Below are 12037 nucleotides of genomic sequence, written 5' to 3' on the forward strand. Positions count from 1 at the left end.
TTACTTGAGTGAAGGAATATAGGTATGTAAGCGTTTTACCAAGAGATCACTTGTCTTGGCGTCAAGCATGTAGATTCGTTTGTACGGATGTTACAGGTCTAATAGACCAAGGCACTTGCGAACGCCACATTCCTTTTGGAGAGCACAAAGAGGTCGGTTGGTACACGTCAGGTGTCGGGAGAGAAAACCCCATCGTAAAGGTATGACATATTTCGTAAGACTTAGAAAACCGTTACCTTTGAAAAGAGAGAAGTGTGAAATACTTTCTTTACTTAAATTACTTTGAAAAGAGTGATGTGTGAAGTGTATCTTTTATCCATTGTTATCTTTATTACAGATGGGTTCTATTTCATGGTACTAGAGACGGGAATCTCTAACCTGACTAATATAATGAACTTATTGACATTTTGGGTCTGGGAGTGAATTCTTAGTCAGGAGGGTAGAACTTACTAGTTTTCTAGTTTTCTTTATGGGCAGATTTGGGTTTTCTGTCATTATGACTTGTTAATCATTTTGTTCTATTTTATTCAACTGCTGTGGGGTAAATAATAAATAGTAATATTTTTTATATTTACGAGATCTTAAAATAGCCTAACGATATGGTTTGCAGACAGAGGGCACCATTGACAACAGGTAAGGTTTTCCAATTTGTGTACTAAAATACAATAAGGGGGGGGGGGGTAGAGAGAGAGAGAGAGAGAGAGAGAGAGAGAGAGAGAGAGAGAGAGAGAGAGAGATATATATATATATATAATATCCAATTATTACTAAAAATCTACAAATATTTCTTTGGCTGCTTATCTATAAATATATATACGTGTATATATGTACATACATCCCGAATTCTTAACACATTTTGGATACGCTCATCACTACAGAGCCTTAGATCCAATTGATGTACGTAGCAGGATTCGAATCTGTATTCAAGAGTATTCAGATGCTGATACCCTGCACTTTACAGTATTCTGATTTCCGAGATAGAAGTTTATACATGTATGTGTATATTAGTATATTAGTTGCTAAAAACATACATTTACTGACAATGCTCTAAAAATAAAAATAAATAATATATATATATATATATATATATACATATATATATACATACATACATATATATACATACATACATATGTATATATATATATATATGTGTGTGTGTGTGTGTGTGTGTGTATTAAAAGAAAGAAACATGTCATGTAGGAACGCAGTGACGGAGACTGAAAAATGATGGCGCTTCATCCCCCGAGATATCGTGTTAACAACGTCATATTTTATCTGCCTTAAGTTAATATGTCAGGGAAAAGATCCAGCAGTCACAAAAAAGTAGAAAGCTTTCCTTTTTGCCGTCCATTAACCTCTCGGCAAAAGCAGATGCTCTGGACATTGCGCTCTTGGACTCTCTCATGTTACCAGAGGTCATTCACTTCAGCTTTGCTCCATATTACAGTTTGTCCTTCTCTCTTTGGAGAAAACTGAGGAAAAAACGGCTTATTTTCTTTTGGCGTTTTGTCTACTTTTCTTCAATTTCGTTTTCATTTTTTTTACCACAGGGAATTCTATTCTGTTTTACATGGAAGTTTAGCTACAGAGAATCATATACCTATAACGGTTGTGTTGGCTGTACTGATTCATAATGATGATGGCAACAAGAATAATAATAACATTATTTTTATAACAAATTATTTTCAATCGGCTGTAGCATAAAGGTCTACGGCTGCAAGTAATTGATGAAATGAATGTCGAAACCAATTCTTAGTTTCCCCTAAATAAGGTGCCTCCGATCTCCAAACACTCTCTGACGGTATACGTCCTTCCCGTGCTTTATCTTCTACAAATCTCCACTCATCTCATGCCTCCCTTCTCACAAGACTCTTCCAAGTAGGTCTGGGTCTTCCAGCTCTTCTGGTGCCCGCTGGGTGCCCGGTGACACTGTCGGGTACTATTCTCCCATGGCTTGTGAGGACATGTTCATCCCATCATCTCAGGTATATAAGAAACATTTGTCATTTCCTTACTAACTTATTTCGGACATTATTTTCAAAGTTTTATTTTCAAATCGAAAATATCTATTCCAGTATCATTGCCACACCACGATTCCAGGCTTCTGTATAATCTTGCTTTCGTATGCAGTTACAATGTATCTGATTTCCAAATCTCATAAAGCCTACCTACCCACTGTTTGATTTGCCTTTTTTAGTCTTTCATTTCAGTTCACTTCAGCTCGACAGAACCTGTACAGGATATCACTGTTTCTAATTATTATTATTAATAATAACCACATGGATAATAAAAGAGAAATACTATACGCATTGAATTTCATGTTGGCATATCGGTAATATTACGAAAGATATCAAAGACTTCACAGATTAACATTATACGTTTCAGAAGGGCAATAGTCGGAAATTGAATCCTGAAACCAAGGTCCTTTAAATATACTCGGAGAGGTCGGCTCATCAGTGAGCTACGCGCATGTGGGCGGAGCTTTTGTGACGTCAAGTTTCGGAGACGGTGGCCGAGGTTTGACCTGACTAGAGGTAGTCTTACTTGGTCTCTGTCACGTTTATTAACTTCCAGCAGCCATGCCTTCCATTTGTATTTGGATGCCATAGTAATAGCAAAAAGACCATTAATTAGGGTATTCGATATTTTAGTTTCCCAAAAGAAGAAACAACGAAGAAGGAATGGATTCATGCTTGCAAACGTGCAGACAATATTAACTGGAAGCGGGCTCTTCTCCAGAAGTCTCTGCTCAAGAAATTATTGCACAGCCTGAAGAGAGTTCTGAACAAAATACAATTTAACAAGTAGAGGAAGTGGAAGAGCTAAAGAAAAAAATAGAGCATTTGGAAAATACCAATCAAGAACTGAAACTGGCTAGTTTGGAAATGGAAGTGACAGAACCTAAGTTCACATTAACTGAAATAAACAAGTTATTTCAACCTGTGCTAAGTACAACACAGATAAATGCTCTCATAACTAATAAGCCTGTCAGTCAATGGCGCGATGAAGACATATCGTCAGCTTTCACTCTCAGAAGCATAAGCACCAAATATACTCTCCGAGTATATTTAAAGGACCTTGCCTGAAACATTTCTGCAATATCGTCCACTTCTGGTTTGTCTCTTTTCAGCAGTAATAACAATGTACAGAAAATAATATCATTTACAAGTTCTCCTGAACTGGTAATGATATAAAAATATCTCTGATATGGGATTCTAAAAAAAAGCACTGGCTTAATACTAATAAGGCTTATGGAGGCTGAATAAATACATAGTGTTATAACAAATGCTCATTTAAAAAATAAAACGAATATCCCCGTAATAAAAAATCATACAAATAAATCCAAAGTGCAATTAGCTCCCGTCTTTACCATAATCTAATCCTAAACTCAGAAAATAATATAACTTACAACACCCAGAGGCACAGCTTCTATCATGAAATGAAATCATAAATAAATAAATAAATAAACACAAATATCAGAGCACCCCTAGCATCTTCAGCTAATAACACTAGTCACAATCTTACGAAATATGTGGGACACTTTTTTTTCAAGAAAATAGATAGTTTTGCGCACGTTTTTCAAAGTTGGATTTTAAAATATACATCTCTGACTACAGAAAACATCCACAAAAGCTACAAAAATTAACTGCACGTTGTGCAGATTTCCATCACTGAGGGTTCATCTTGCGTTCATCAGTTTAAGTAGGTATGTCTCTAGCAGTTACAAATGTCATTTCTTTTCTCTCTAGAACAACCATCTGTTAGGGGAAGCAGCTTACTGTTAAAAATATATATGGTACACGCGACCTCTACATGTCTACAGAAAATGAAAATTTTCACATAATTACAGAAAATCTAACAAACAACCTTAAGAAAAATAAGTTTTATGTGCACACAAACGCAACACGCCAATTACATTTTTTATTTTTTGACTCCAAATGGAATGGTATACACGTCAGCAAGAGAAACTGTAACCGTTGTAACAAACATAAAAAAGGAAGATTTTATTTCCTGAGAGCGAGAGGAACAAGTGTAACTCCAAACGAACTTGGGCCAAATTTTCCACATTCCGGATGAAAAGGCAAAACTTATAATAAAGAGATTAATTTACCTATAGGAAACCTAGCATCACACACACACACATATATATATATACATACATACATACACACACACACACACACACACACACACACACACACACACACACACACACACACACATATATATATATATATATATATATATATATATATATATATATATATACTATTTATATGAGTGTGTATGTATATATGAACATACGTATATCTCATGATCAACTTCAAAACTTTTCCCCTAACATAAGGGTGGCTCCCAAAAAACGAAGGGATAATGCACTCTGCCACTTTCATACTGAATCTACTAATTCGTGAGAAGCCCCATCCAGTCATAAACGTAAGATTAAGGTTCAGCAGAAAAGCTGCGAACCCCCAACATTTACTGTGCCATTCACCTCGCTTCCTAAATGTAGAGGCACCCTCCCTTCCAATACCTTTCTACCTCCAACTATCATGGTCAGCCTTTCCTTCTTCCCATTACTTTGAGATCTTACGCTCTTCTACCAACCTTTTATTTGCAATTCTTTCGGCAAGACCGAACCATATCTTGACACTCAGTACACTAAAACATCTGCTAACTTTTGTATTAATCCTATGTATCTCCAGATTTTTAACCCTTTAAGATCTTATACAATAAGTTCTAAGTAAATCATTCATCTATCCCTACAGCCTTTTATGATGTGTGATTTATCTGCTGAGAGAGAGAGAGAGAGAGAGAGAGAGAGAGAGAGAGAGAGAGAGAGAGAGAGAGAGAGAGAGAGTAACCTTATTCTAGATTTTTTGCCCTTTGAACCTTTGCGTCTGTGACTTTCATGAAAGTGAAAACTTCCAACTAAGAACAAAAGGTTTCCAGAATGAAAGGAACCAGCGCGTAGTATGACACATCCTACTCAACAGTATAATTAATACATATATTATAGTTACTTTATAATCAACAGCTAACATTAACTAAGGACAAAACGAAGTTCAAACGAAAAAAATTTGCTATGTTTGAATGTCATAATGGAATTTTTTTTACCTAACTGTTTGAAGTCGCTTGCATGTTTCCCTAAAAAGAGAAAAAAAAATTGAGAAATTAATGAGCATCTACAAGTACTCTTTAGAATATTTCACTTTAGTTGTGTAAATGTCGATCTAATTCCAAAAAATGTTATGAGAGAGAGAGAGAGAGAGAGAGAGAGAGAGAGAGAGAGAGAGAGAGACTATGTCAGCAGCAGGTAGGGTCTCAGCTTCTTCTCACTTCATGCGGCAGCAAAGAACGTCTGAAAGAAGTTAATGTTGAAGAAGACTGGAGATCGTTAAGGAAGCCATTTTTCATCCAACTGTTACACCAGCAATTTTTTCGAACGCTACACCTTTTTCCTACATAAAAATGTGATGAGCAGGATTCCCAAAGCGTATTAAAACCACAGATACGGGCCGTAATTTTCTAGGAAGCCCGATATATCACAGTAATCTTTGCTGATCGGTGAGATTTTTAAAAGAAACGATCGCTGTCTACCCTGAGATGGCTGAGTAGTAGATGGTAGATGGGGGAATTCGGTTCCAGCCATATCATCATCTCCTGTCCTGTTCAAATGTTTTTAACCTGATATTTGCGCCTAAAGCGTTGTAAGAATTTTCCTACTGTACAATGCGTATCTTTTGAAATTTATATTTTATATAATGCTAAGTAAGCTGTCTTCTAATTTCCCAAATATTACTTTCTTACTAGATTCATCAACAGAAGGTTACCACCAAATCCAAGCAGATTACAATATTGCAAGAATGCAATGCAGAGATCATTATTTTCAATCCTCAGGTCGTATTAAAAAAAGTACATGACTACAATATAGAATCCGCAAGGAACTAAGCAAACACTTTTTTGCGCAGTTCTTAGCATTACCCCTAACATGTAGAAGTAAAATCATTGACGTGCAAAATATTTCGTAAAAAAGTTGATCACCTACGGCCACGTCTATCTCGTACGTGGCTCCAAATTTTGCATCATTGTTCTTCATTTATCCGAACCACTGATAATGGCACGGTCTAAAGAACCACTACCCTGTTAGGTGCGTAATGTGAAATTATGTAAAATACAAATACTAAATGCGTTTAAATCATTAACGTACTGAGATATGAAAACTGACATGTAAGAGTCTAAATTTTCCTTCCGTTTAAACTGACGTAAAGTCAGTGAAAGCTTACGGACTTCCCTACAAAATCAAATCTTTCAGACATTAACCACTACTAGTTTCCGAAAATACGAATCTGGGAAGAAAACTGAAAAAGTTGGCCTTTGTTGACCTAATCAGGTTATGTACTACATGCACTTTGAAAGAAAACTGCGTAGTATAGGGATAAAATTTATACACACACAAGGGAAGTCTTTTGCAATGCGATGTGTACGAAACGCAAAAATATTATACGAGCTTAACGATGTGGAGTTCCTGAAAGAAACGTTTGCTTTACCTCACCTTTAAAGTACATTAGTATATTGGTGAGGACACTTGTCCGGTTTTTTAATAGTAACAACGTCTGCATTATTATTTTTTACCAATAATAATTTGCATCACTTCAGTCACTTATAAATTAAAAAAACAACATATATACTTACCTAATAACACTATAAGTAAATAACGAGATAGAACGACAAACTACGTGTAAGTGAATAATTTACCAACACAGGTTATCTAAATACTCTACTACTGCAGTGTGATGGAAAAAAACTATGTACTTTCATGTGTAATAAAACACTGTCCTTTTTCGTGGAAAGCGGATTATTCTTTTAATTAATAATAGAGTTATGTACAATTAAATATCATCCATCAACAAAAATGACATTGAGTTTTTTTGCTTTTACCGAATTCCCTTGGTAACATCCTTCAAAATATCTGCTGAATGCATTGACTATGAGTTAATAAGGAACTGCGAAAAGCAAAAATAGTGCATAAACCCCTAGAACATGGTCTACCTGAAATGCCCCAAACACTTGGAATAAACCAAAGATACAAGCCGCAAAACTTGCCGCTGTAATTATGGTCATTGGGAGTACTTTGCGAAACATTATTTTGATAATCTTAATGCTGGATAGTCGATATCTACTGATATATTAATGAAGGAAGAATAACTGACCTTCAGCTCACACTTTCTACAATTAGTGCTGATTTGTATGCCGAACTTCAGTAATTTTCTGACTCTATGAAAACGCATTTTAGCTTCCAAATGAAAGTGATGCCACGCAGAATACACAAAAATTTGTATGTAAAAATCTGCATTGACAAGCTAGTTAATTAACAGTCATGAGTAATACACTCTACTTAAAAAATAATAAAAAAATAAAACAATAGAAATCTAAAAAGATTTTTCACCAACAATCAAACATATTAAAAAAGTGGTCTACACAAGATACGCAGTGTACTTATATTTAATACTCTATGTTTATGCTCGCAACAATACGCCAAAGCATCAATGTCTTTTCTTGTTTTCAACTTGTTCCATACCTCCCATATGGATATTAGAAACTATTAATTGTACAAAGCATACTGACACACACGCACACACCTTGGAGCTACAAGAAACAATAAATGGAAGGCAGTAAAAAGAAGACAAAACTCACATCGAGCAGTCTTTGCAGAGAGAGAGAGAGAAAGAGAGAGAGAGAGAGAGAGATAGAGAGAGAGAGAGAGAGAGAGAGAGAGAGAGAGAGAGAGAGAGAGAGAAAATCAACAACGCTGCGCAGTCAGGAGTCAAGGATTACCTGGGTTAAGGTTGTCGAGGGTGTGAGGTCTGAGCTTTCCACTGAGGCCAGGCTGGGATGGGTCGCTGGGATACACTGGAAGGAACAACAACAAACGAACAAATGCAAAAACTAAATACACCGAACTTGACAACAACAATAGCAAAAAACATCTACTCTACATCCAGAGAAGGAGGTTAGCCATCTGAAGAAGTTGAATATTCAAGCACACAAAGAAACCTTAAAAATGAATGACTAAAAACAAGAATAAAAGGGATATCAGAAAATATAAAAAACCTAAAAGAAAAAGTTTCGGTAACGACCGTGGGTAAACATCTTGAATGAATTTTCAAAAGTGATTTACGCCTGAAAAGAAATTATACTAACGGGCTGTTTGCGCTGTAATGACGAATCCGTTTTCCAAGAAAATAGTAATTCAAACGTACTTATGGTTCACTATCTGAATGACTCACGGAGGAAAGCGAGTTCCATGAATGTGTACTGTGAAATCATTGCTGATTCTATACAACTACACTATACAGCTCGGATAATTAAAATCTTTGCAAATTACTTATGCAATGTGAACCATGAAATCGCCTTCGAAATTTGCATGAATTTCTACATGATTAACAGTATTATTGCCTTTTTTCGGTTTTGAGGTTTTAAATATAATAGTGGGCGGCAGAGAGGAGAAGACGGACGTACTTGTTTCAACATTTGGTTAAACTGCATTTAACTAGCAACCAATTTGCATTGAACATCCAAAGAAAGAGAGGTAATAGGGGAAAACGAAAGAGAACAGAATTCCAGATTTCACATATGATCATGCTTATTTTCTTTTAATGCGCCTCACTATTGGTAAATCAGGCAATGTCCCTGATTCAAAATACAGGAAAACAGAACAGAAAGGAAAAAAACATAATCGAGTAAAGACGGCATCGCATTCATTAGTCTGACTATCATGTGTTTTACTTTACATTGACGCAAGAAAAGTGTGTTTCATTCGCTTGATGAAAATTTTCTCATAACTCGTTATTTTATATGTAAAAAATAAAAATCATATTTCTTCACTTCTCCAGAATATGTTTTCCCGAAGGTCCATGAGCATGGTAGGCGAAAATGTTCGAACACACAAAATAAAAATAAAAACACAATCAGTTACACAAACTACAGAATATTTCAACAACTTAGGCAATACTAAATATATTTTCAACGAACAAAAGGGAAAATCACTTCCAAACACTAAACGTAATCGTATGCAAGAAGAACAATGTTTTTCACTCTCCAGACAGCTAACCTTTTGCACACAGAGACACAAAAAAGGCAAACAGGAAATGGTCACAAGCATTAAAATTCCTTAAAAATATCAGTGATAATGGCTGGGTATGGCTTAAATCAATCCTCTGCCGTCTATACAGAGCGTTACAGCTATGGTAATGTAATACCCAATTACCAAAATACTGAGCAAATCTGTTCTTTATAGGAAATTGGCTCAATTTTAGAGAGAAGAAATTTCAGTTGCTAGGAAAACTGAGAACTATAACATTTTCCAATTTATCTCTAAAGCCTGAAGTGAACAAATCTGTCTTGAAAGAAGTGAGCATGTCAGACAATTAGGCTAAGGTTTACACTCACAAAAGGTGGAGACATATTTAGTCACTTTGCCGTCTGAAATCGTAGACACGAAATTTACCACAAATATATAAGTATTCATTTGTTACTAATATTGTAAAGCAAATATTAGAAAATCCATTGACAATGTACATATAAACCAGTACAGTACATTACATATCTCTGCTATTTATGAGTGGCATCGCATGATATTTTGTTCAACCAGCAGAGTAAGTCAAGTCAGTCAGTACTAGAGACAGATTTAACATAAATACAGCTCAGCAGATTTGATGAGAATCGGGAATACCCAGATATTCTAATCAATGAAAATATACACAACACGAAATCTTGAAGGTGCGATGTAGTTTGAACTCTAATCACTGGAAACTATGCTAAGAAAAAAAGAAGTGAGGAATGACCTTAGGGAATCATGCGACGTAGAAGGAAGTGTTAACACTGATCGACGTGGGATGCAACCTTAGTGCTTCATCTCACTAATGGGGGAACATAAATAAATGCTGGTTGAAACTGAAGGGGTGAGGGATAGGGGAACTCGAGGAAAGATCATATCATATGTTTCAATTCGGGGAAAAGGAGCGTTCAAAAGGCACTCGGATAAGAGCTCTCCAGCTGTCCCATGAGTTTTACCATATCACTGAGAAACAAAAATGACAACAAACTATTTTTACGTACAAGAACAGTGGAAAGTAAACAACCTTCATGTTTTTACAAGGTATACCGTCTAAAAGTTTATCATCTGAGGAGGGACATCTAGTATACGGTAATAGTGTTCTAAGAAAAAGCCAAGCTTCCCTTGTCCTTATAAATAATCACGTTATTTTTGTAAAACTGTATAGTATTAGTGCTGCTACCTATGCTCAAAACAGCATCACTAAGCAATAATTGCCAGGTTATGTAAAAATATCTCAACTGGGTGGCTAAATTAGTGACTTAGCATAAATGAACAAGTCATCTAATAAGAACTACTGTGGAAGTAAAAATGTGTAAAATTAGAAAAGTAGTAGTATAAAAACAATAGGGGAACAAGTCCCGTCAACTACACAATATTAGTATCTACCGCCAACCAGCTCTCTAAATTTAGCACATAAAAAAAATCCTGATTTGAGATTACATACGACTGTTTAGAGATATAGACGATGAGGTGTCAACTGCCTCCAAATAATCTTCTGCAAGAAAGAGAGCATTGAGATGAAAACCTAGAAGCTACATGGAATTCTAAACAGAAGTCATTCCGCTGTTTATTTCATGCATAAAATAAGAGTTAACACTTTGAATGCCATATCTTTTCGTGGCGAGGTATTCCACTAGCACCTTGTAAAGAGAGAATACGAATTAGCAGAGGATAAAAAAAGCACCAAGGAAAAGTCTTCAAAAGCCATCCATTACAATACCTATGACATTAAAGTGGGATGGGGGTTCACTTTAAGAAAAGGCTACGAAATAAAACAAGAGAAATAAAACTGGGGAACTTGTCCAAAAAATGGTCACTGAAATGGGCACAGTTTTGCAAGATGAAAACCGAAATGAGGAAGTATGGACTTGGAAAGAGTTCAGTCTTAAGCTTAGAAAATTCGAAATAAAGAGACCACACATATCCATTTGAGTAAGAAATGTTCAGAACTGCGTGAATACAGTTATTAACTCATGACTTTACAATGAATATCTTGTAAAATGCGTATTTCAAACAATTCCTTATGGATATGCGCGTATTAGTGTGCGTAACCAATATATATATATATATATATATATATATATATATATATATATATATATATATATGCACACACACACACACACAAACACATACACACACACACACACACATATATATATATATATATGTATGTATACAATACATATATATACATATATAATTTTGTGTATATGTATAGTATATATATATATATATATATATATATATATATATATATATATATATATATATATAAATTGCCGAGAGAAGCAATCATCTGTTGGATGTAACGGAAAAGGTTGCATTACTTGGACGGAGCATTCAAGAAACTTTTTTTAAGTTTAAGAAGCAAATAAGATTAACAATTATATGAGAATCGGGACACTTATTGCAAGACCAATCTCTTAGGCTTCGAAGATGAGAAAGCAGCTTTACAAAATGAGTAATCATGTTGATAATTGCCGACAGACAGCGTCTTCACAGAATAATCAAGTCATTCCCAGGGTCATACAGTGAAAGACATACCTTTGATATAGAGTGGAGTGGAAGGGAGTAAAAAAGGTTTGAAAGGTGTAATAGCAGGAAAACCTCGCAGTTGCGCTATGAAACAACTGTTCGAAGAGGGTGGAAAGTAACATGGAAGAAAGAATATATGAATGGAGGTACAGCAAAATGAATGAAAGGGGTTGTAATTAGGGGCCGAAGGGACGCTGCAAAGAACCTTAAGCAATGCCTACGATTGCAACACGCGAGGTGCACTGGCAGCACTCCCCAAAACAAAAATATCACGTTGTGGAAAACAGTAATGTAATAATAATAATGACTGGAATTTATATTCCATTTTTACTATATATATATATATATATATATATATATATATATATATATATA

At 35.3% G+C, this 12037-nt stretch overlaps 1 protein-coding gene across 1 annotated transcript in view; it reads right to left on the bottom strand.

Annotated features, from left to right (window-relative positions):
* LOC135206936 (potassium voltage-gated channel subfamily H member 2-like) overlaps nucleotides 1-12037 on the bottom strand; it is a 1544997-nt gene that overhangs the window by 1044337 nt on the left and 488623 nt on the right. The window contains exons 9-10 of the mRNA XM_064238441.1: nucleotides 10569-10619; nucleotides 7843-7917 (exon numbers count right to left, since the gene is read on the bottom strand). Of these exons, the coding sequence (XP_064094511.1) occupies nucleotides 7843-7917; nucleotides 10569-10619 (126 nt within the window). The remainder of the gene's footprint in view (nucleotides 1-7842; nucleotides 7918-10568; nucleotides 10620-12037) is intronic.

This window comes from Macrobrachium nipponense, chromosome 31, assembly GCF_015104395.2.
Source record: "Macrobrachium nipponense isolate FS-2020 chromosome 31, ASM1510439v2, whole genome shotgun sequence".
NCBI lineage: Eukaryota > Metazoa > Arthropoda > Malacostraca > Decapoda > Palaemonidae > Macrobrachium > Macrobrachium nipponense.